General features: G+C 41.8%; 1 protein-coding gene across 1 annotated transcript in view; it reads right to left on the bottom strand.

Moving 5' to 3' along the window:
• The window catches only part of IQCM (IQ motif containing M), a 1,006,762-nt gene that overhangs the window by 527,072 nt on the left and 454,018 nt on the right, over window positions 1–25,672 (bottom strand). Inside the window, exons 10-11 of the mRNA XM_086963810.1 lie at window positions 21,788–21,977; window positions 17,938–18,082 (exon numbers count right to left, since the gene is read on the bottom strand). Of these exons, the coding sequence (XP_086819936.1) occupies window positions 17,938–18,082; window positions 21,788–21,977 (335 nt within the window). The remainder of the gene's footprint in view (window positions 1–17,937; window positions 18,083–21,787; window positions 21,978–25,672) is intronic.

Consider the following 25,672-nt stretch of genomic DNA (forward strand, 5'->3'; position numbering starts at 1 on the left):
CCCTGTCCATATTCGCGCCCTAAATAGCCTGACTCTCTTCAGACGCGCTATAAAAACCCACCTGTTTGCCTCTGCTGATTGATTCCCTCTCTTTCCAGCTTTTGATCTGTTGTGTTGGGGTACTCGATCAGGCGCCAGGACGCCCCTTCGCTGGGGCAGCTGTGCGCCGAATAAAAGTTATTAACATAACATAACATAACTAACAGCAAACAAAAGGCCAAGAAAAGATCCTCCTTCACCTGTTAAACCTATTTCCTGTATCTCTCATCTTCTAGATGATATCCGCACCCTGAAACCCTATATGGAGGAAACTAATACAAAGCTTCAGCGACTGGATGACAAATGGTTTTTGATGGAAAATAGAGTTGCAAACATAGAACATCAGATACTTTCTATTCAGGATACTGCTCAAGATGTAATGCACCTCAAAGCAGAAGTGTCATATCTTAGGAAAATTTACTGAAGCTTTAGAAAGTCGCAATTGACCGAACAACCTTTGCATTTACGGTCTTGCAGAGGAAATGGAGGGATCTCAACCTATTTACTTTTTCCAAAATTATCTCTCAAATGTTTTGGACATGCCTGAATCCACTAAGCTTGACATGCAACATGCTCATAGACTTGGTCATCGTTCTCAGCATGCCTCCTCATCACAAAAACCTATCATAATATTTTTTCAGGAATATCAGGAGCTTCTTACAATTATCAATGCAGCAAAAACCAAAGAACGTGTTACTCGGTCAGAAAACCCAATATAGTTTGTTCAAGATCTGTCTAAAGCCACAGCACACAGACGGAAGAAATTTCTAGGCATGTGACCAGCGTTATGTCCCCTTGGAGCCAGATTTGGTATTTTCCATCCATGCTTCCTTAAAGTAACTTACAATTACGAAACAACAATGTACGAAGATCCCTCTATGCTGCAGAAATGTATTGACAATTGTAAAATGGAAACAATGGACACTTCTAAATACCCAGCAAATCCTCCTATTTTATACCCATATCTATGGTCTGCATGTCTCTCCTCTGGCTGCCTCTGGAACCCTGTTGTTGTCATTTTCCCTTTTGTCGTCGCACCACTCCCAATTATTTTGTCCTGGTATTTGGTGTGTCTCTTGTCTTTTTTTACTTCTGTCAACATCCTTATTTCTTTTATCCTTTTCATGTTTTCTTTTCTCTATCTGCATTCCTTTCTCTTTCCTTCTATTTTCATACTCTCTTCTATGTTTTCTCCCTTCTATGTTTCGTATTCTTCATCCTGCTCCTTATTTTTCAACATGTTGTTTTCTATTATATTTCTCTCTCTAGTAAAAAATGAATGCTTCCAATTTTTACTTGATTAAACAAATTAAGTAATTGTTATTCTTCACTTATAGAGCACACTAATTTCACTGCAATTGTTTATTCATTACTTTACACATTATTACTTGGAATGTAAAAGGGCTAGGTTAACCTATTAAACGACAAAGTGTTCTAACTCATTTAGCCAAATTAAACGCTGATATTGCTTTGTTACAGGTAACTCATGTTACTGAATTGGAGACCAAAAAACTTGTTAGACATTGGGTGGGATATGCATTTTCCTCACCAGGTAACGGGAAACGTAATGGAGTTGTTATTCTGTGTAAAAAACCTTTGGATGTTTCCTTGTTATCACAAGATTAACATCGAGAAGAACAGTGGTTTCTCATAAGATTACAAGTAAACAAAATACCAATATCTGCTTTTAATGTTTATGCACCCACACATCTTGATAAAACACTTTGCCTTCAATTACACCTAGGGGCCTATTACAATAGCGGTTTTTCTGCATCCTCCGGACCGGCGGAAGCCACCGCCGGCCCGGAGGATGCAGAAAAACGGCAGCGGACCCACCAAAGACCCACCGCCACATTAGGATGGCTGGTGGGTCTTGGTTTCCGTCCGCAGCTTTTCTGCCGCGGTTGGCTTACAACCGCGGCAGAAAAGCCCTAATATGGTGGCGGTGTCTCTCAGACACCGCCAGCCATATTAGGATGCCCCAAAAGAAATGCTTTTCCACTGCGGGTTTTCCGCCGTGACAAAGCATACGGATCTTCACTGCGGGGGCCCGTTGCGGGCCCCCTAGGTGAAGGGGGTGTGGGGGGTGCAAATGGGGGGTACCTATGGTACCCCCTTGCATTTGTATGCAGAAAGCGGCAGGCACCGCACGGTGCCTGCCTTTTTCTGCATACAAATGCTATGCCTGCATTTTTAACATTGCTGCGGGTGCAGCTTGAAGCCGCACCTGCCGCAATGTTAAAAATAGAGGATGTGACCGCCAGAGTGGCGGTCACATCCTAATCGCACAGGAGGGAATGCTGCAGCCCATTCGGACGTTCCCTCCTCCTCAGTGACGCGGACGGACGCAAGTCCGTCGGAGATCATAATCGGCCTCTTAGTTTTTAGTGGGGATCGCAATCTCGTAATGCATCCTTTTTTAGATCTCTCATCCAAGTCTTCTTTTGTCCCTTCCTAGGGTCACAAAAAATTCACCACAGCCATAAAACAAAGACCCCTTATTGATTCTTGAAGAATTTGAATCCCTGTTCACAAGAATATAATTGTAATTTCTCTCAATCTAGGATTGATCACCTTTTTGTTTTTAAACCCTTATTGCAACACATCTTACGAGCTGAGAGTGACATTTTAGTTTCTGACCAGCAATTCTAGATCTCCTTCCCCTTCCCCTTCCCCCAAGGTTAGACATTGGCACTTCAATACTTCTCTTTTATTGGATACCTCTTTCACACAACATTTTGATACTTTTATAACAGAATTGTTTGCACTGAATGAATCTCTTGACTTATCATTTCCAAATATTTGGGAAACATTCAAAGCGAATTCTAGAGATTTTATCATTACTTATGTTTCCACCAAAAAGAAATGAATTTAAAAAAAACACTGTATTTAATTGAACATATTAAATCCTTAGAACAATCTTACTTCTAATCCAAATCTAAAACTTGGTTAGATAATTTAAGTAAGGCTAAATTTGATTTCAATAAACTCTCCATGAAAAAGGCTAATTCTTATCTCCTAAACCTAGTTCCAGATACTATGGTGGTCAAAATAAAGCAGGTAAACTCTTAGCAAATTACTTTGAAATAAAAAAAAGTGCAAACTAAAATAGAAACTATTTTAAGAGATGATTCTATTTCTCTTTTTAGAGACAATGACATCCTTAATGAATTTACTACATTCTGTCAAAATCTTTATACCCCAAAATTAGATACTCCATAATCTGATATTAATTAATTTCTTTCGTCTATCGATAAGAAATTTGATTTAACTACTGATTTTTCTTTCTTTGATTCTGACAGCAAAACTTATGATATCCTTACAGCCATTAGCTCTATTAAAAAAGGTAAAGATCCTGTTCCTGATGGTTTTCCTATTGAATTCTACCTTCATTTCTCTAAACAATTGATACCGAAATTACACTGATTTACTTTCTTTATTTCTTCCAATTCTGCTGCTGGGAGATTTCAAGAAGCCATAATACGCCTTATACCAAAAGGTAATAAAGATTATAAATTATGCAAAAATTTTAGACTTATTTCCTTAGATAATTCTGATGACATGATTTTGGCCAAGATTCTGCCGTTATGCCTTGATCATCTCCTCCTCAATTTAAATGGTCGTGAACAAGCTGGTTTTGTTAAAAGTAGACAACTCTCTGACAATATCAGGCTTTTCTTAGATGTTCTGAGTACATCTAAAGCATAAACATTATTTAGCAGCCATTTCCTTGGATGCTGAGAAAGCTTTCGATCAGATACACAGGAAATTGGAATTCTCTACACTTTCATGGTTTGGTTTTGGGGAAAAGGTAATTAACTTAGTCTCTCTTTTATATCTTCCTCTTCTGCATCTCTATTTGTCAATGGCCTAATCTCTCATTTTCTTTTACACAGACGTGTACTACAAGGCTGTCCTCTATCGCCTCTTCTTTTATTCTGGCTCTCAAACCTTTTCTATCTATTCACCAAATAGTGCCATACAAGGATTCAAACATGGAGATAAACAAATAAAGTTTTCAGTCTACACTGATGATATTCTTTTAAAAAACAGTCTCTCCTGATTCTTCTCTGCAACCTAAAAAGCAGTTCCCATTTTTGCCTCATGTTATAATCATAATTCTGACAAATGTGAAATCCTCCCACATAACAAATGGTGTATCAAGGACAATATCCGCCCTTCAAGATTTCTTTGGAACCCATCAAAAATTAAATATTTGGGCCTTTGGTTCACTACTTCTAAAAAAAATACACTATATCACTCAACACTTCTTCTTTATTGTCTACTATATCTAACCATACTATACGATGAATCCACTATTTTTCTCCTAGTAGGGTAGGTTAGATTGTATTAAGATGATGTTAGTCCCCATCATTCTTTTCTATCTTTCAGCAATTCCTATTAACTTTATCACCTCTACTTTTAAAAAATGTATTCTATTTTCACCTTATTCTTATGGAATAATAAAAAGCATTGTATATCTTTGTCTAAATTACAAAGGCAAAAGCAGCAAGGTGGAGTTAATTTTCATAATTTTCAGTCTTATCAAAATGCTTTCTTTTTAAAACAGTCAATACATTTTCAAGATGGCCCAACCACACTTTCTATTTCCCCTATGGTCAGAATTGGAGTTATCTTTTATTCAACATTATTCCTTTGCAGAATTTTTGCTCTTTACTCAATGCCGCTCTTCAATGTCTCTTTCTGTTCTCAAAAATGCTTGCAGAATATTACGTCCATTTTATATTTCTTCTCTTTCACCTTTAGATCATTTCCTTCAATCCTCGATCTGGTATAATACATTTATTAAAATTAATACCAAAACTATCTTTTAGAAAGCCTGGAGAGATAAAGGTCTATTAGCGACTCATTACTTGATACATAACCACTCGCCTATCTCTTTTTCGCAGGCTCAATCAATCGTTTACTTGCCTCCTTCAAATCAACACAAATTTCAGTCACTGATCTCTTCTATTTCTGCCACATACCTTTCACTTTATTCGTAACATATTACCCCTCTTTCTATTACACCTATACCAACATTACTGCTAACTTACCCTACTGCGTCTCATATATATATATATATATATATATATATATATATATATATATATATATATATATATATATATATATATATATATATATATATATATATATATATGATTATATATATACCCACCTTACTTCTCCCCCTGTTGATTGACAAAAATCAACCCTAAAATTACAATGGGAAGCAGATATCCACACCTCCTCTCCTATTCCCTTGTGGAACAAATTATGGCATAAAACTCGCCCGATTTGATAGTGCCACTCAATTGTCTTGTTCTGCATCAATTTCTGATATTAAACATAATTTCTTTGAATGTTTCACCACCTATCAATTTAGGTTACAAATATGGAAACAAATTAACTCTATTTTTCAAACACATTTACCATTCTCCTTTACTAATTTATTTTTAGGTAGTCTTTCTGATGATTGGCATTCTTGTACTTTTAATATACAAATTGTAGACTTATTAATTGCTGTCACATTTCAACAGATTACAAAATATTTGAGGAATGCTCTGCATATCTCCTTTCAAGCATGGTGACATGATGTTTGTTATAATCATAGACTAGATAGAGTGTATACTGTCCCAATGTCTCTAATAAAAATTCTTTCATGGTCTCCAGTAATCACTTTTCTAGGTTCTTCAGCTTTAAGGACTTTCATATATCAACCCTTAACTGATATATTATATAAACCTCCTTGAATATATTATTTTCTTATGAGAGCTTTCATTCTAATAGTAATATGTTTTGCTTCTTTTGTTTCCCTGATAACATGTAATGTAGGATATTTTGTAATTCGACTACTCTTTAAAATTATGCAAATTTCATTATTTCAGAAGTGCTTTTATTTTTGCCCTTTGTATTTTTATTTTCCCTCTCCCCTTATCCTGTTTTCTAAACATAATTGCAAATATTTTCCTGTGCTATCTTATTATTATTCAAACCTTTTCAGTATATTGGTATTATATTATATTGTGAACCTGTGGTTTTATTTCTCTTTTTCCTACTTAATAAACTTTACTTTTAAAAATATCCTATTACATAAAATATATATAGATGGCAATCATATGTTTTCCCTTACAAGTCCATCACAAGTTTAGCATGGAATATATTAGTCAGTTGGTAGTTTTTTAAGAGACATTTACTGTAACATGGAGTGAGTCAGTACAGTGCCTGCGGATTAGACAGTGGTACTTCATTATCATTCATGAGATAACACTAATAAAGAAAAACAAGTTTAAAACCTCTGGCGCAAAGCGTTTAGTATCTGGAATTAGCCAGATATGGTTGATCTGCAAATGGTCTTGAAAAGTATATCATGGCTTTGCATGAAGACTTAAGCAAAAGTCCTGCGTAACAAGATATGAGAATATGTACAAAATGATGTATTGGTGGTGCCTGACCTGGTCAGAGTACCTAGATTTAACAAAAAAGGATTAGAATGGAGAGGATATTTAGGTACTACACTTTTTCCCACATTTTGTGGATGTAAGAAATTGGATTATTGGTCACAGGACTAGAAGTCCCACTTAGGAAACAACCACAGTCAATGTCAGGGTGAACCACAAAAGTCACTAAATTGACTTGTGCGTAATCCTCTGGTAGCCTGGTACAAAAGCAGTCAGGCTTATTTTAGAAGCAATGTGTAAAGTATTTATGCAGCACATAAACAGAAATAAAGTGAAAATACAACACAAGTAAAATATCAGACCAATTAAAAAAAAATCTAGTACATTTTAATAAATAAAAGGATACCCGAATGGCAAAAATGAACAAGTTACTTACCTTCGGTAACACATTATCTGGTAAAACCTCCATCTAGCTGCAGATTCCTTACCTTTTAATTTCCCAGGCATCAGGCTGGATCCGGAAACTTTTGCTGAGCAATATCCCTTGCGCAAGCCATCGGGTGGCTCCTTTCGGCTGTGCGTGATGTTGTCGGTAGCGCTGGTTATCACGTCTCAGTACCTATATAGGTGCCACCCAAGCCACGGACTTCAGTATTTTTTGTTTTTTTTCACTCCAGAAGCGCAAAGCCACTAAGTAACTGACGTAGTTGTTGTAATGGCTGGATTTTCTGTTTAGATGGGATCAGCCCCCAGGGGCCCCTGTGACCCAGCCAAAACGTACTCACCTTCCCTTCTTAGATCGTATTCACAATGAGTAGATATACAGATAAATATACAGGTTGCACCTAAGAATGGGGAATGACAATATACATATACGGATTTTCTACAATATCTTATTCACATCAGTTGGCCTCGCGGTCACCCCGACCCAGACCGTTCTACCCTAGGGCAGATCTGACACACAATCCGGTGTGTCTACACACGGGCCTGCAGAACCCAATGCTCCCTTTTCCAAATTGTTCGCGATCCTGCGAAACTACGCGTCAGTATCCCTCCTGACGTTCTCACTTATTTAAGCCACAATCTGGTGGATTTACACGTCGGTATCCTCCCCGACGCTCTCATTAACGCCGCATATCAACGACGACCACATTCCTATGAACCATTATTGGGATGATATTTCGGCAATCTACTTGGGACAAAACTAAAATAATAACTTTGAATATGGGTCCAGATTATATAGTGTACTTCTTGCTTTTGGCATCAAAGGTCCACTCACTCCCTCTTTATTCGATTACCATCTACCTGATCGGGATTTCTCATCCGTTCACCTAAATAGCGCTCGACTAGGAATGCCGTTTACCAATATTGAACATAAGCACCAGGTACACAATAATTCTATATGAATTAGGATATTTATTAACAATAGGCATAAATCACATTACTATGCAGCATTACATTTGCAAAGGGAATAAAAGAGAAAGGTTAAAGTGCGCATACTACAGGAATTGGTCGGACATCACCTGGTTAATGGGAAGTTTGGACTCGGCAGTCATCTAGGCTCCTGTCTCGTCTCTGGGTCCTGGCTCGCCTTGCAGTCACCCTCAGCCGTCACAAGTACACGTCTGCACCGCTAGGCTCAACCTCGTCTGCTCTCCCTCAGGACCTCGGAACCTTGCTGTTTATTAACTACCGTCTCTCTCTCTCTCTGTATTAGTGCGCTCCGCGCTACTTCTCGTTCAGTCTGTCTCAGAGAGTTTCGGTCTTAAATCTTTCACCAACTCCAAAGATGGCGACTTGTCCACCATGAAAATGAATAATGGCAGAGATGCTAACGGCTAGATGCCGCCTACGGACTAACTGACAAAAAGACTAACACCTTCGCTAATATCAAAGCCCGTTCCTTCATGGAAATTCACGGCCAGTAACCTGCCGCCCACCAAATTCTTGTACCTCCCCGTACCAAGGACACTTTCCCAGCCGGCCGGCCTGAAGTTGTGTCTTCGGAGTGGAGAAAGGGTCAGCCTGAACCGGTTCTCTCCAAGCGAACAACAGCTTGAAACTAAAACATTACACTTAACCTAGAAAGCCTTCTCGAGCTACCGGGCAGAAAGCAAAATGGAGTCTGTCTCGTTTAAGGCCTACGGAGCCCATAATATGCATAGCTCCATGAAAAACAGATCGGCATGTTAGCAAATGAGTGAATCATGACTAATACTTATATATCTAACCCCTCACTTAAATTCATAAGCCTTACTCTAAGGAAAATAACACGCAAATGCCTTTATGTATATAAGACAGGGTCCCTGTCTATCGGCCTAATCCCTATGCTATGGGGGTGATAGGCTGGAGTCACTCTCCATCATTCTCCTTCTCCAAAGAGCTAGCAAAAAGACAGCCATAACATTACACCCCTTGACTCCAGTCTATTAACCACAAACTAAATGGAACTAACGTCAGTAGACGAATAATATGAAACAAAACTAACTGATCTATGAGCCTTAGTAAGTCTAAAAAAAATTGTAGCAGGGAAGGGATACACTGAACAAAGCAACAAATTGCTATAAGGATACAAACAGCAACAATAACCCCTCCCAAAATTTGTCGTAAAAAATGCATGTCAGGGAGCCAGTTAAAAAGCCAGTCAAAGAAACCCTGATCTATATGTTCTCTAATTTCTGTAGTCAAGTCGTGGAGTTTATTAATATGGGATTGGATATCTTTAGAATGGTCAGATAAATTAAAACAGCATAGACCTTCAAATTCAGAGCACTCGTGCCCATGTTTTAACAACAAATAATCAATTGCTGCGCGGTTTTGCAAAATAGCTCTACGTTCACCTTGGGAATCTAATAATAAATCTGATAAAACAGTAGATGTTTGGTTGATCGATTTGACCATCCAGCAGGCCATTTTGCCGATTGTTTTGGCATTATAAACGGCCAATGCCGGAACACCAATAATAGAAAAAGCTAAACCAAGATATTCTGATCTAGAAAAAAGATGAACAGAGGAATCACAGTCTTCATGTAATGACATAGAGTCTCGAACAATACGAGAATGGGAAGGGGGATGTGAAGAAAACATTAGCAAACTTAATCTAGTGATGGCACATGGGCCACCAGAAATATTCGCAGGAATATAGGGCCAAGATGAATTCCCGCAGGAAAAGAGCCATCCAGCTGGTAATAACATTGAACGATAATGGCTAGTGGCCACAACTAAACTTTTACAGGTATATTGTTTGTCACTGAAAGGCACGAATTAGGAAGTCTCTTTGAACATAGCAAACGTTGATGAAATGAAAAAGTAGTAGCGGCTTGGAGTTTCAACCGCAAACACTCAGAAATGGCCTTAGGGTTGCAGGTCATAATAAAACAAAGATCACCAGGGGTAATATTAAAAGTAGTAATTCTGGAATTAATAGGGACATCGAGGTCTGAAAGAAGAGTACATGAGGGACAAAATTCATGGGCCGCGAAATCGCCCAGAATAACATTAGGTCGGGCATTGGATACATTAAACACATGATGCAAAGTTTCAGTAGATGCAGGGACAGCCACCAAGCAGGTCGCTAAAATGTCAGTAGCACTCTTCATAGGAGTAAGGCAAAAATGCGGAGAATTCGTCACCCGCTTCGCGAGTGTAATCCAAAAATTCGACGAGGTGCGCCACGCGGACCGCGCGGCTCTTATTATCCCATCACTCGGCGTCGGTGGATCCTCTCCTCTCCCGGCGTAGCAAGCCAAAAGGAGTCCAACGCCGACACATCCCGCAGCAGCAGTCCAAAGAATGATCTGAAAGAATACAAACACAGGCCTTAATCATTCTCGTAAGTAACATTTATCAGCTGGGACAGCTTCCCAGCCATCTTTCCCTGGCTTCATCACCAAAACGGTGTTGTCATGACCGGTCGCAATAATATCAGCCTGTTCAGGAGGATTTTTAGGCGATTGCACCCAAATTTTAGCTCCAGGAAGATCAGATGATCCGAAGCCTTTTTGTCCTCGCACAGTTAGCAACGTCGGGGCAGAGCCTTTCTTGATCTCACCACTGAAGACAGGCATAATCAGTAACTGAGCAACACGGTCAGACTTTTTGATCAATAAGTCAGTCTCACTGCTATTAAGCAAGAGAACCTTAATCTCTCCCTGATAATCACTGTCAATCACTCCTCCGAGTACTTGTACACCTTTCAGGGCCAGGCCAGATCTAGGGGCAATTAATCCAAAACTACCGGCAGGTATAGAGACACCAATGCCAGTTTCAACAATGATTCGATCTTTTCCTGGGAAGTGTGCATCATTTAATGCATGCAGGTCGAGGCCCGCGGAACCTGGGGTTGCTCTACATGGAGCCAAAGCACCGGGGGTAATTTCCCAATATGTGACAGTGGTCGCAACAGAATTAGGTTTTGCATCAACATGTGGAGGAAACAAACGCATCAAAGGAGATTCAGCATGTAACAAAGGACGATTATTTAAAATCAATAAGGCTTGAAGTAGGACATCTCTCCACTGGCTGTAACGGTCATCAGTCAACTTGCGCAACTGTTCTTTCAACAAGCCATTCATTCTCTCAATCAGTCCTGAAGCTTGTGGATAATATGGAATATGAAACACCCAGTCTATATTATTCTTTATACAGAATTCCTGCACCAATCTTCCACGAAAGTGGGATGCATTGTCCGATTGAATCTGGAATGGGACACCATAGTATAAAATAATGAGCTCCAGGGTTTTAATTGTATTCACTTGGGTAGCATTCTTGCAAGGGAAAGCGACCAAAAGGCTACTATAAGTATCAACCACTGTACAAATGTATTGACAGTTTCTGCTCATAGGGAGCGGACCAATATAATCAATCTGCCAAATTTGGGCGGGCAATTTACCTCGGTGTAAGTGGCCTCGAACAATTTGAGGCACCTCTTTCTTTCTAGAATGCTGGCAAATGGGACAATGTAGAATGGCATCTTTAATTAAAGAAAAGGGAATATGAATTCCTCTATCAGCAGCCCACCTGTTAGTGGCTTTCTCTCCAAAATGTCCTGCTTTCTGATGGGCCCATTTCGCCAATCCCGCCAAATCAGAATCTTGCATGTCAACCACTGCCTCAGAAATTTTAGACTGTTCATCTGCAATGTTATGGAAAAATTTGTCAAGGGAGTCGATTGGAGTATGAGCATCCACGTGAAAGATTGTTACAGTACTCTGCGGAAGCAGTTCCCAAATATCTTGCCACAACTCCTTACCCCACAACTCCTTAGAATGCAATTCCCAATTATGCGAATGCCATGTCGGCAGCCACACCGCTAGTCCATTTGCAGTGGACCAAGAATCAGTGAAAATATGACATGTACCTGGTAATTCCTGTTTCAAAACTTGGTAAACCGCATAGAGTTCAGCATATTGACTACTCTTACCGTCTCCAGTTGTGCTTAATAATTTCTGTGTAATCGGGTTATAGGAGACAGCTTTCCAATGCCTCTTGTCACCAATGAACTTCGCAGAACCATCCGTAAACCACACATGTTTCCTATCCTCCGCGGACAGATCATCAAATGATTTACCCCACTTCACGGGAGACTCCTGCACTACGGGAACCGAACACTCACTTTCAGCCTCATTGGAGGGCGCCTGCGCCACTCGCTCATGTAAAACCGCCACACCTTTCGGACCCACACGTGCCCTGTCCTGAATGTACCATTTCCATTTAATCACACTAGCCTCCTGAGCATGTCCAATTCGATGGGACTTCGGTGAACTCAAAACCCACTGCATGATGGGAATTTCAGGCCTCAAAATTACAGCATGGCCTAAAGTCAATTGCTCGGTATCCACCAGAGCCCAGTAACAAGCAAGCAACTGTTTTTCAAAAGGTGAGTAACGCTCACCAGCCTCTGGTAACTTTTTGGTCCAAAAACCTAATGGCACTTTTTGTCTGCCCTGCTTTTGCCACAAACTCCAATTGGCATACAGACCTTCCACGGACACATTCAAATCCACATCACCGTCACTCACAGGCCACAAATCCAAAGCATACTGAATAGCTTCTTTAGCCAAATTAAAAGCAGTCTGTTGAGGTTCGCCCCATTCAAACGCATTCTTTTTACGAGTGACTCGATACAAAGGAGCCAAGATCTGACTCAAATGGGGAATATGCTGACGCCAAAATCCAAATAATCCGATAAAGGATTGCGCCTCTTTCCTATTTCTGGGAACAGCAAAATCAAGTATTTTTCGTTTAACTTGTGGAATCACCTCTCTGTGACCCTCATGCCAATTAATTCCTAGAAATTTTACAGCTTGGGATGGAGTTTGTAATTTGTCAGGATTAATTTCCCAACCTTTTGCTCGCAAACAGTCAATGATCTGATCTAAATGAGACTGTACCTGGTCTTGCGTTTCACCTTGAATCAAAATGTCGTCAATATAATGACAAATCTGAACTTGTGGAATCGTGGGCACTTCAGACAAATGTTCCGCCACCAGCCGGTGACAGATCGTAGGACTATGTACATAGCCTTGAGGAAGACTCCGGAACGTCATTTGACGTCCATTCCATGTAAAACTGAATTGTTCCTGGCATTCGGGGGCAATCGGAATTGAAAAGAAAGCATTAGCAATGTCAATGGAAGCATACCACGTACCTGGATGCTTTTGAATTCTCTCAATCAATGTAACAATGTCAGGCACTGCAACAGTCAATTTAGGTGTATGTTTGTTCAATTCTCGATAATCAACAGTCATGCGCCAAGAGTTGTCACTTTTGCGCACGGGCCAAACAGGATTATTCCAAGCAGATGTGACCGGAGTAATGACTCCCGCGTCAACCAAATCCTGAATCGTAGCTGTAATTTCTTCATGACCACCTGGGATGCGATATTGTTTCTGAGAAATCACTTTCGTCGCTAAAGGGATCTTAATAGGTGGCATGCGTAAACGGCCAACCCGTACGGGTCTGGTCGAAATGTACTGTCTAGTACCAAATTGATAGTAACCATCATCCAAATGCAAAGTCATACCCTTCAAAATGTCAATTCCAATAATGTATTCCAAAAGTGGCACAACCAACACAGAGTATTCTCTACGAGGAATTCTACCAATTTTAATTTCAAGTGCAGTTTGAACTGCGGGTGTTTCTTTACCACCCAGACCGGTAATTGTGAAAGACTGTCCATGAAATTTTCTTGACTTACCATGAATTAAAGTGGCCTCCGCCCCAGTATCAACTAACGCTCGGGCCCTTTGGATATTACGATGTTTCCAAAAAATCTCAATATCTACATAGGGTCTGTAATCTCTGTGGGCCCACCTGCGTACCGGAGCTTGACCTATTTCCTAGTCATTTTTCCTGCGTTCCGTCAACCAAGACAGATCAGGGTAAATGTTCTCAGTTTTCTTGGGTATCAGAATTTCTTGTTCATATCCGTCTCCAGTACGAAACGGATTAGTGTCAGGTTCAAAAAGTTGCGAATTACGGTCAGAGAGCCTGTTACGATCCTCCCTCTTTCGTACATCAGGGGAATAACTCCTTGCATCTCTACGTGTGCTAGAACCACGATCATCTCTTCCCCTCTCACGATCATCCTCTCTCCCCCTCCCATCATTACGACGGGGGGAACCACCGCGTTCATAGCGCCGATCATCACGGCGATCAGTATTCACACGTCGTCTCTCATCACCACTGTCATCCGAACCACGATCATACTCATTCTTTCGCACACGACGGGCACCTTCCTTTCGATCCAAACCACGCTTACGAAACATATCCCATAGGATATTATTAGGTTCACCATCAATCTCTTCCCTTTTGACACCATCAGCAATGAGAGCAAGAAACATGTCACGTCTAGAGAACTTATAGTCCCCACCAGTACGACCCTCAGGTCGGGATTGTCTTTCAGGTTTAAACCATTCACCCAGCTCACCAAGCTGACGAACAGACTCGAGCACAGCAGACAAAGGATTGCCAGTTTGGTTAATCAATAATGTCATCATGACCTGCTTGTAAGCAACAGGAGAAGTACGTATAATGCGGTTACGCACAGAAGATGTTAAAAGACCATCCAATAACCTGTCAGCAGTACTAAGGAAGATACACGTTTTCATGACTTCTTCCTTTAAACGTTGCGACGCATCGCGCAGAGTATACCACGGCTTTTCATCAGAGGGCCAATCAGACTCAGTTGGATATTTATGATTACAGCCATCAGACGCAAGCTGGAGCAAAGAAGTTTGGACATTACCATTATAATTCCGAAAATGGTCCTGAATAGTAGAATCAGAACTCAAAGAGCAAAATCGTAAGCAATCAACAGCATCGAGCATAATACCGGAAGCGCCAAGCTCATAAAGGCGCACCATCCAGGTAAGCAAGGTCTCACCAGGCCGTTGTTTAAATCGTTGCAGGATGTCACTGATCTCCTGCTGAGTAAAATCTTCAATACAGTCAAGAGCGATACCACCCGGATTACCAGGGGCTTGTTGTAATTTCCGTCGAAAGATCGGGTGAGCAGAAACTGCGGGAAGAGCTTCCGAGGAAGCCCGCATCTTAGATTTAACAGAACAATCAGGGCAAGCTACGTCATCCGCACGGGAAGAACGAGCACGGTCACCATCGGTAGTCAAATCAATGCACGAAGCAGATTTACAATCACGTCCGGAGCGAGAAGACTCGCGCTTGTCACCCTCCTCTGCCGAGGAGTCAGAAGTATGAGAATCCCAGATATTACCGTCCCACTCATCGGGGTTCCAATCCATTCCAGCTTTTGCTACAACCATACGCACTTTGCGTGAAGACACACGTCCACGACGATGTTTATACTTATATCGTGCAATACGGACCGCAGCCCTTTCGGCAATGGTCTGATATGTTTCAATTTTATCGGCAAGCAATTTATTTTGACAACGCAACAAAGTGTGCGCATTTTGCAACTCGACACACTGTCCTTCCGAATCTTTAAACTGTTTCTGTAGTTGCACAAACCTCTCATGCAATATTCTGTATGCATTAAGAATAATCCACCCTCTGCGTCCTAAAATAGGAAGCTCATCACCCTTCACTACTGGCGCTTTCTGTAGGCACGAAATCACATCAGCAGGCTCCGCCTGCTCCAAGAATGAAGACCAATTTTCACTCAAACCAGTAGAATCGGCCCACTCACGGGCCAAAGCCTCGTAAGGCGTAGACTCCCAGCCGGGAATCTGGATCGGTAATTTAAAAACCGACGGTGATTTTTTGGCAAACATAATGACACACAAAAAATTATATACACAATTATAAACAAAATTTTATACGTACAAGCCGAGCGCAAACCAACGAGATGAAAACAACACAATGCACACAGGCTTCGTAAACAGTTCGTGACGTCAGATGTAATGGCTGGATTTTCTGTTTAGATGGGATCAGCCCCCAGGGGCCCCTGTGACCCAGCCAAAACGTACTCACCTTCCCTTCTTAGATCGTATTCACAATGAGTAGATATACAGATAAATATACAGGTTGCACCTAAGAATGGGGAATGACAATATACATATACGGATTTTCTACAATATCTTATTCACATCAGTTGGCCTCGCGGTCACCCCGACCCAGACCGTTCTACCCTAGGGCAGATCTGACACACAATCCGGTGTGTCTACACACGGGCCTGCAGAACCCAATGCTCCCTTTTCCAAATTGTTCGCGATCCTGCGAAACTACGCGTCAGTATCCCTCCTGACGTTCTCACTTATTTAAGCCACAATCTGGTGGATTTACACGTCGGTATCCTCCCCGACGCTCTCATTAACGCCGCATATCAACGACGACCACATTCCTATGAACCATTATTGGGATGATATTTCGGCAATCTACTTGGGACAAAACTAAAATAATAACTTTGAATATGGGTCCAGATTATATAGTGTACTTCTTGCTTTTGGCATCAAAGGTCCACTCACTCCCTCTTTATTCGATTACCATCTACCTGATCGGGATTTCTCATCCGTTCACCTAAATAGCGCTCGACTAGGAATGCCGTTTACCAATATTGAACATAAGCACCAGGTACACAATAATTCTATATGAATTAGGATATTTATTAACAATAGGCATAAATCACATTACTATGCAGCATTACATTTGCAAAGGGAATAAAAGAGAAAGGTTAAAGTGCGCATACTACAGGAATTTGTCGGACATCACCTGGTTAATGGGAAGTTTGGACTCGGCAGTCATCTAGGCTCCTGTCTCGTCTCTGGGTCCTGGCTCGCCTTGCAGTCACCCTCAGCCGTCACAAGTACACGTCTGCACCGCTAGGCTCAACCTCGTCTGCTCTCCCTCAGGACCTCGGAACCTTGCTGTTTATTAACTACCGTCTCTCTCTCTCTCTGTATTAGTGCGCTCCGCGCTACTTCTCGTTCAGTCTGTCTCAGAGAGTTTCGGTCTTAAATCTTTCACCAACTCCAAAGATGGCGACTTGTCCACCATGAAAATGAATAATGGCAGAGATGCTAACGGCTAGATGCCGCCTACGGACTAACTGACAAAAAGACTAACACCTTCGCTAATATCAAAGCCCGTTCCTTCATGGAAATTCACGGCCAGTAACCTGCCGCCCACCAAATTCTTGTACCTCCCCGTACCAAGGACACTTTCCCAGCCGGCCGGCCTGAAGTTGTGTCTTCGGAGTGGAGAAAAATACATTCCTTCGATAAGGGTCAGCCTGAACCGGTTCTCTCCAAGCGAACAACAGCTTGAAACTAAAACATTACACTTAACCTAGAAAGCCTTCTCGAGCTACCGGGCAGAAAGCAAAATGGAGTCTGTCTCGTTTAAGGCCTACGGAGCCCATAATATGCATAGCTCCATGAAAAACAGATCGGCATGTTAGCAAATGAGTGAATCATGACTAATACTTATATATCTAACCCCTCACTTAAATTCATAAGCCTTACTCTAAGGAAAATAACACGCAAATGCCTTTATGTATATAAGACAGGGTCCCTGTCTATCGGCCTAATCCCTATGCTATGGGGGTGATAGGCTGGAGTCACTCTCCATCATTCTCCTTCTCCAAAGAGCTAGCAAAAAGACAGCCATAACAGTTGTGTGCAAAACTAGGGCCCTAAAACAGTCTAAACATTGTGAAAAGTTGTTTTTAATATATATATCTACACAGTTAATGTGGTGGAGGTGTGGTCCAAAAAAAGAAATTAAATGATGATTTAAAAAAGAAATTGTGAATGTAATATTTGTCTGCGAATCCCCAAAAAGGTTGTTGGCCACAAATATATTCATTTGTCCTGACCAGATTTTAACAACAGAGAACCATAACTAACCCACTATATCACTTTCTTAAATATTCCATTCCTTCTTTTCTTGGTCATGGTGATGTTTGCTGATGGAAGAAGTATTTTTTGTTATGAATTTGGTAGTACTTATCAAATGTGCATACCTGGATGTTATGTACAATGTATGTTTCTGAGTGTGCACTAGGACAAATACTCACTTGTTTTCCTGTCAAGCCATTCCTCCAGTTCTGCATAAATTAGAGGAGTAGTTCTCCTTTTAAAACCTAAACGAAAACGAATGCCTTTCATCATTTTGCGGTATTTTTCCACAACAGCTACCAAGGATGGTCCATGTCCTTCAGCCTGCAATACAAAAAAAAATATAGCATAGGTTCATTTTATAAAATGTTAATATGAGGTCATTTAAGTCTTGGATTTTTTGCCTGAGGTATGTGGCTTGTGAAGCAGCGTTTAGTAAATTGATGCAAAAGAACAGTAAGTTTCCTAATATTTAAACTACTCTTGTTTAGAATGCAGTGAGTTTTGGCACCATTTAGGACACTGACTCTCTTCTTCATCTGAAGATACAGGCTTCATAAAGCATAATTATCCCTCTGGTAAGTAAGAATTTACAAGCTCAGGTCTTACAAAGCAGAGCTACTCCTAATCTTACAAAGATCCTAAATGCCCCTTTGGAACTTCCAATCTTGCATATAGAGTAGCAGTGCAATATTCCCACAGGAAAAGATGCATTTCTTCAATAGGGAGACGACTCTGGAGTTGTATACATGACTTCAACGTAGGCCACAATCCTGGGTTCCCTGCCAGGCAGTAAGATAGCAAGACAGCCCTAAAAATATCTCCCTTCCCATGCAGAAATATACCTGACAAGCCCTGCCATAATGTGAGTGTAACCCGTGGGAAGGTGAGGGTAACTATTGTTTTTTGCTAGTACATGTTGACTTATGAGCGGCATGCAGAGCCAAATTTGAGATCAGCAACACAGTAGGAAGCTGGGTGTCTATATAGTGCACTAAAATGAAGTAAACTTTGTAGAGTTCAGAGAGACCCAGACTGGTATACAGAGGCAAAAGAAGATAATCCTAATGCTCAATTTGTGGTAGTGTGTGCGAGCAATTAGGCTTATCAGAGGGTAGTGCTGTACTTAAACAAGCAATAAATGATACACACACTCAAGATTAAATCTGAGATCAATTTGCAAAAATAGCATTGATCTTTATATAATTTTACATACCAAGAACTTTGTTCTGAGGTAAGTACTTTTTAAGATATGAATTTTCAAAGTTCGCAAAATAACATACACTTGTGTGCTATTACACACCATAAAAGTCCATGGGAGAAAATACGAAAATGCATATAAAAATCATACTGTTGCATCTCGAGGTTCGCCTTCTGGATTTAGGTTAGTAGAAAGGCCAGGCCCAATGCTCCACCAGCAGATTGTCGAGAGCATCCCAGATTCTGCTGGGAAGACAGTGCTGAGGTCTTTAATAGCTGGTGAGCTACGAAGAAGGGGGCCACCTGAAAACACACTGAGCAAAGCGACTTAAAGATAAGTGTGAGGGGTCCCACTCCAGGGAGAAGGTTGCATGGGCTCAGGACCACAGCTGGTTTGTCAGTACTAAGCCGAGACGGCTGGGTGAAGGCCAGATAGGTCATCTGGATGGCGTGCTTCAAGATGTCTTCGTAGTCAGGAGCATGTAGGTTACAGGGCAGATTTCGGAACAGCTGGCCCACTCATGAAATGGGGCTCAGGCCCTCAACATCCCTTGATGGATGCTTGCTTCCTGGGCAGTTGGAGTCAGGACCGCACTCTTCGTCTCAGTGGAGGTTGCAGAAGGTCTGTATCCAGGGTACTGGTACAGAACAGCACTAGTAGGTCCTGTGTCTTCACACTCAGTGGGGAAACAGATCTAAATCTCCGGAGCTGATGTACCTCTTCTTGCTTCTTGCTTTGAATCCTGCAACATAGTCACTGGGGAGTAGCAAGTCAGTAACAGGTTCGGAGCCTGCGGAATACAGGGGAGTAGTTTCTCAACCTCAAGGGAGTTCTCTGGAAATTTGCGAAGGGCTGGTGGTGCTCTGGTGTTCTTGGAGTCCTGACAGCAGCAGGAGCAGACAGCACACAACAATTGTCGGGTTTTTGGAGCAGAAGACATGGTGTTCTCCCAAAGATTTGCAGCAGGTCTTCTGTTTTCTGGTCAGCAGCTCTTCTTTGTCTGTGTCTTCTTTTATCCCATTGAATCTAAAGTTCAGGGTCTAGGTATGCCACCTAAATACTAAATTTAGGGGTGTTAAAGGGAGTGCATATAGCAGTCAATGTGCTACCCACCTTTAATTTGTCCTCTAAGTGACCACTTCCTGATAGGTTAATTCCTGACATCTCAAGATGGAGGAATTGAAAAAGTATCCACGTCACAGTCCCACATAGGGTTGGTGCTGACTGAATGTGGGCACACCTCCTAATCTAACTAATGTTCCCACCTGTCCTCTCACCAAATGTCGAGCAAGACAGGGGGGAGGCATCCTCCACTATCTGGAGATACCTGTGCTGCATTTCAAAGGGGACATTGCCTTTAAATGTTCCTGCCCTGGAATGCCATCCCAGCCTGGAGGAGGTGTGAAGCACTTCCACCCAGAGTAGGTTTTGTTCCTGGCCTCTGAGAGCGCTGGCTCTAACCCTATGAAGTCAGAAACATGTCTGGTGGTGGTAGGCTGCTTAAGACTAGTCAGAGACCAACCAGTGCTTAGTAGGTGTTCAGGGGACCCTCTAAGGTGTTCCCTGTTACATTTATTATTAAATCCAACACTGGCATCAGTGTGGATTTATTAAGATGAGTTGTTTGGTATCAAACATTCCTGGGTACAGTGATGCAACCATGGTGCTGGGGAACTCAGAATGACACATGTTCAGCCCATATACTTAGATGGCTTCCCTGTGCTCTTACAATATCCAAAAGTGGACTTGGATATTGTAGGATCATGTCCGCTTAGGCAGATATGACCACACAAGTGATATAATGCACCTTGCCTTAGGGCAGTAAGGCCTACAGTAGGGGTGACTTACCTACACCTCCTTCAGTATCTGTGTGCCATGTCGACTCTTCTGTTTTCTGAGCACCAAGACTCACATCCTTCAATTGCAGATTGCATGGTCTTCATGAGGGGTCCCTTGGGTGGCACACGTTGTGTTACAGCCCTAGTGGACCCTCTTCAATCCCAATGCCCTAGCTACCAGGGTTGTCATTTCCTAGGGGCTTATAGGGGTTGCTGAAGCTGTGCCAATTGTGGTACAGTTTTGGGAATGAACACTGGTACTGTAAACCTGGTTAGCAGGGACTCAGTACACCCCAGGCAAAGTTGCATCACACCCCAGGCAAAAAGTGGGGGAGGTACTGCAACAAGAACCCAGTTTCCCAAAAACACCACTTAGGAACAAGTCCTGCAATTAGATCAATGGTGTATCTGGGAGGGCATTATAGTCAGCATTTCCATACTCAAAGTGAGATAGAGGCTTGAAATGGCTCTCTGTGCCCATGAGCCACACACCTCAAATCGTCCTGCAGGTTGAAAATGAGCTGAGAGCTACTTTTAGGCTCAAGAAATCAGGTTTCTTCTCCAATAATTGCACCTGAAATCTTAGAACCAATTGTGAATAGATAATCCAAAACCACCAAGGCATCCATCACATATTCTCATCTACACAGGCTGGTTTCTGGAATAGCTATGGGAAGTGAAATACAACCCTCCTTGGCCTGTAAGGTGATGCAATTGCCATTATGGATCAGAGAGCCATCTCCTTGCTGGTTTTGTCTGTGTGGAACACCAGATACTAACAAGCCAGTGACCCGCAATGGCGAAAGCTTATGTGAAAACTATAGTGTGGTTCCACATGATTCTCCACTCTCTAGCTTTTTCAAATATCTTTCTCACTATCTCTTCAAGGGTACTCAAGTACTGGGTCTCAAAATACAAGTTTGTATTGTTACAATTTCTATAATTGAATCAAGATTTTCTAGCCGATGAACAGAAGGTCATTAAACTTACCTTGGCTTTTATTCTTTTCAGCTCTGTCCGTACAAGCCATCCTCGAACCCACTTCTGAATTTTAATCGCTGCTTTGGCAAATATTCTACTGATAGGCTCCTCCTTGGCTTTGTTGAAAGCCTCATACACTTCCACATGTGGGCCAATGTGTCTAATGCTACCAGCACTTTTCACATTAATACGCTGCAATCTGGAAATTCGAGTGAGAATTATCATTTTATCACGCATGCTTTTCTTTTTCTTTCGTTTCATGCTTTTCACATTTCACAATAAGCAAAAAACAGACGGGACATAACTTTCAAATCATCGAATAAATATATTTGCACTTGAGTTGTTTCTGTTAAGCACTTGTATATTGGAGCTGCTTCTCCCCATTTGTCTCTGCACTGGGGGCATTTCTCTTTCAACACATCTGCCGTTAAGTATTCAGTTAAAAAAATCTGATGTACACATATACAAAATGCTGTTGACTGATACCAAAGTGTGAAGGATAATCCATCAAGCCAAAACCTAAAAGGGACTCATCCAAACAAGCCAATGGTTCATGGTGTCTGTATGTTGTGTGTTGTGTTGGCACAAGCTCTGACAGACATCTAATGCCGTCTATAGTTAGGTCTAAGCAGCAATGTGTAAAACATGAAAGAAAAGAAAAAGGGGCTCCAAAATGTAAATTGGATCAAGAGTTCCGGAAAGAGTTGGATACAGTCACCAAACTAAATAACATTAACGTTTGTATAGAGCACAGGCATAGCTAGAAGGAGAGAGGATGGGGCTGTTAAGGGAGTTCCCCTCTTCCCCATGTGTACCACAGTAACATACAAACACAAAAGCAAAAGGAAACAGAGCAGCAAAAAGTAATTTAGTCACAAAGTTAATCATGTCAGAGTAAGATAGTTACATGACAGAATTAACACATATGCATTATCACAAAGTTGCAACACGTCTGCATGATTCACAGCCAGCTGTGCAGTTGTACTAGATGTACTCTGCTGTAAGAAATTTGGTTGTTGGTTGACTGGGATGTGAGCCCTAGTCAAGGAATCCCCACAATCCCTTGGAGGGTGAACCACAAATGATACCCAAAATAATCTGTGCTTCACCAAGCGTAGGGTGTCGCAAGAAGCAGTCAGGCTTAACGTAGAGGCAATGAGCAAAGTATTTATGGAGCACACAAATAGTAATAGAGTGGAAACACAACACAAGAAACGTCCCAAACCAATTTAGAAAAATAGAGTACATTTGAATAACTTATTTGAAACCAAAACAACAAAACTTCAATCAGTAAAACTGGAGTTATCAATTTTCAAAGTTTTTAGTGAAAACTAGCACCAAAAAGATCAAAGCGCCAACCAGAGACATCTAGTCATGCAAAACCTGGTCAAAGTCGAAAAATATGACAGACCACGATGGGTTGGGCCAGGTCAGCACTTAAATATGGACTTAAAAAAATGTTTTAACAAAATATTCTGAGAAAGTAAAGTTCAGAGGGGCAAGGCTGCAGGAGTTATCCAAAGGGGGAGCAGCATCGCCATTTAGCCTTGGGTTGAAGTCTCGGTAAAGATTTCTACTTTTGGACTTAGTTTCTGAAATGGTAGTCGAAACTCTTCTGCGGGATAGAGGCAGAGGGCTGTAGCTGAACAGTTCCATGAGGTTGAATACCCCTTTGGCGAAGGAGCGCTGAAACGGATTTACTGCGATTGAGAATAACGTAGTGGGAGAAGCATCAACATCAATCAGACTGGTGATGCACCTCAGACAGTTGGGCCAGCAGGTTGGTAACAGTGTCCTCTTGGTTCTTAGAGCAGTTTTTAGCAAAACAAAATTTAAGTACAAACTTTTGGATTTTGGCTATCTGAGCACCCTTAGCACCACTTCCAAAGGTCCAGGAGTGGAGGATCACCCCTTTTAAGGGTCAAGGCTAACTCAGGCTGGGTACAGGTGCGAATTCAAGATAGAGAAAGCCTTTTGTGTCCCCGTGACTCTGAACAGGAGGCCAGCAAACTAGCTCCTGTGAGTCACTCTGGAAGCCCAGGGACAGTTGAAGATGCAGTCCTTGTCCCCAGGCAGAATGTAGCAGACAAACAGGACAAAAAGGGCAGCAATCAAGCAGGGCTACGGTCTTACAGAGCAGCAGTCATGCCGAGTAGCAGTCCTTCCAGCAGCACAGCTATGTGACCCAATGCAGGCTGCAGGAAAAAAGCGCAAAGGGATGGAAAATGCCCACTTTAGAAAAGTACCTGTGGTCTAGTGTGTGCATATTTCGATTTCTCCCGGCATATTTATTTACCATTGCCTAAGGTGTACCTTGCCATTTTATCCAAAACCAATTTTGACGGTTACTCAATGTATTAACTTTCCTCTGGTTGGGCCCCTGTGATCCTCAATTTGTTTGGATTCCTCGGTTTACTCGAGGCCATGGGTCCGGTTACTATTGACCTTCCCCATTAAATGACCTTTGATTTTTGATGATTACCCTTTCCCTTCGCTTCCCCATGGATGGTGTATCGTAGACAACATTTTCTCAGGCATAATTGCATATGTCCTTATGATGATCCCTAAATCACGTTAGGGGATCGAAATGTCTCCGACCTCAGTACCATGACTTAAATTGTTAATCTGTATTAGTTTGGATGGGTACTTAAAGAACGTGACATAACAATGTTTCACTGTAGTAACGTGAAGTAAGGCCTGAGTTTGGAAGTTTTTAAACTTTCTTTGTGTTTGTTTTCCAACTCTATTAATGTGCTGTTCATGTGTAACTAAATAAACATGTCCTACTATGTATCTATGTTGTGGTATTTTGCAAGTTGAGGTTTTGTAAATTACGAATTTGTTCGTGCTCAGCCTCCATTTTGAGATCGCCACCATTTTGTGTTGCCCTCACTCAGGCAGCTCGGCGAACGCAATGTTTTTTTCATTTCTGCTTTGCGTGTCGGGTGGCTCCCTCGCCTATGTTTACTAACGAGTGTCAGGGTCTGGCCGAGTACACTAATTCCTGTCTGAGCTGATTAATCCCCGTCCGGACTACAGGTCATTTCACACCATTGTTTCCTTTAAGTTATCTTATCTGCTGTCCTTCTCTACACATCTCATGCATTCTCCTGTTTCTCGACTGTCCTTCTACGACACACAGCTGTGTTTTCTCTGCTAGTAAATCGAACTGTGTGGATTAATTTGTGGTTTACTTAAAGGGTCGAGTGACAAACATACTCGGGAACTTGAGTTGTTTTGGACTTAAAAAGTATTGTCTATAACGTTTGCCTATAGCTCATGCTCGTGTGTGATTGCATTTTTGCATTGTGCTGTATGATATGTAAACCTGTGTGCCACGGAGTTAAGTGGCAGTCTCTTTTGAACCTCGTTGTACTGACGACTTCTAAGACCACTGTACTAACTGCAGCTAATAAATATCATCTTCTACGCCAGACGAAGAGTCTGTGTCTCTGTTTTGACAAGGCAGGTGAATCCCGGGGATTTAGGCATACCCTGCGCCACAGGGCCTTAAGGCTGCAGTTCTCCAACTGGCGCCCATCGTAGGGCGACTTCAGCGGTAGCGGTTGAGCCCGAGGGTCGTGAGGAGCCCCGCAGGAAAACTCCGGAGGAAGCGCACCACGTAATCGACCCCTGTATGTCGAAAGTGGACCGAAGGCGCGGCTACTCCTCTCCGACGGCTGCTGACGACTGCTGCCCTGACTGTCGCCCTGCCTTGGACCCTTCTGAAGTTTTGGTAGAGCGAGACGATAGACGGGCCTTTGCTGGCGCAGAACGATTTTTAGTTAAGTATTTGGTGGGTCGCTCCCACAGACCTTTGTTTTGTTTTTATTCTTAGTCTTTGTTCAGTCATTGCAATATGAAGCCAAGGGGTAAGTACGATTGTACTGTGTC

The sequence above is a fragment of the Lissotriton vulgaris genome, chromosome 3_1, assembly GCF_964263255.1.
Source record: "Lissotriton vulgaris chromosome 3_1, aLisVul1.2, whole genome shotgun sequence".
NCBI classification, from domain to species: Eukaryota; Metazoa; Chordata; class Amphibia; order Caudata; family Salamandridae; genus Lissotriton; species Lissotriton vulgaris.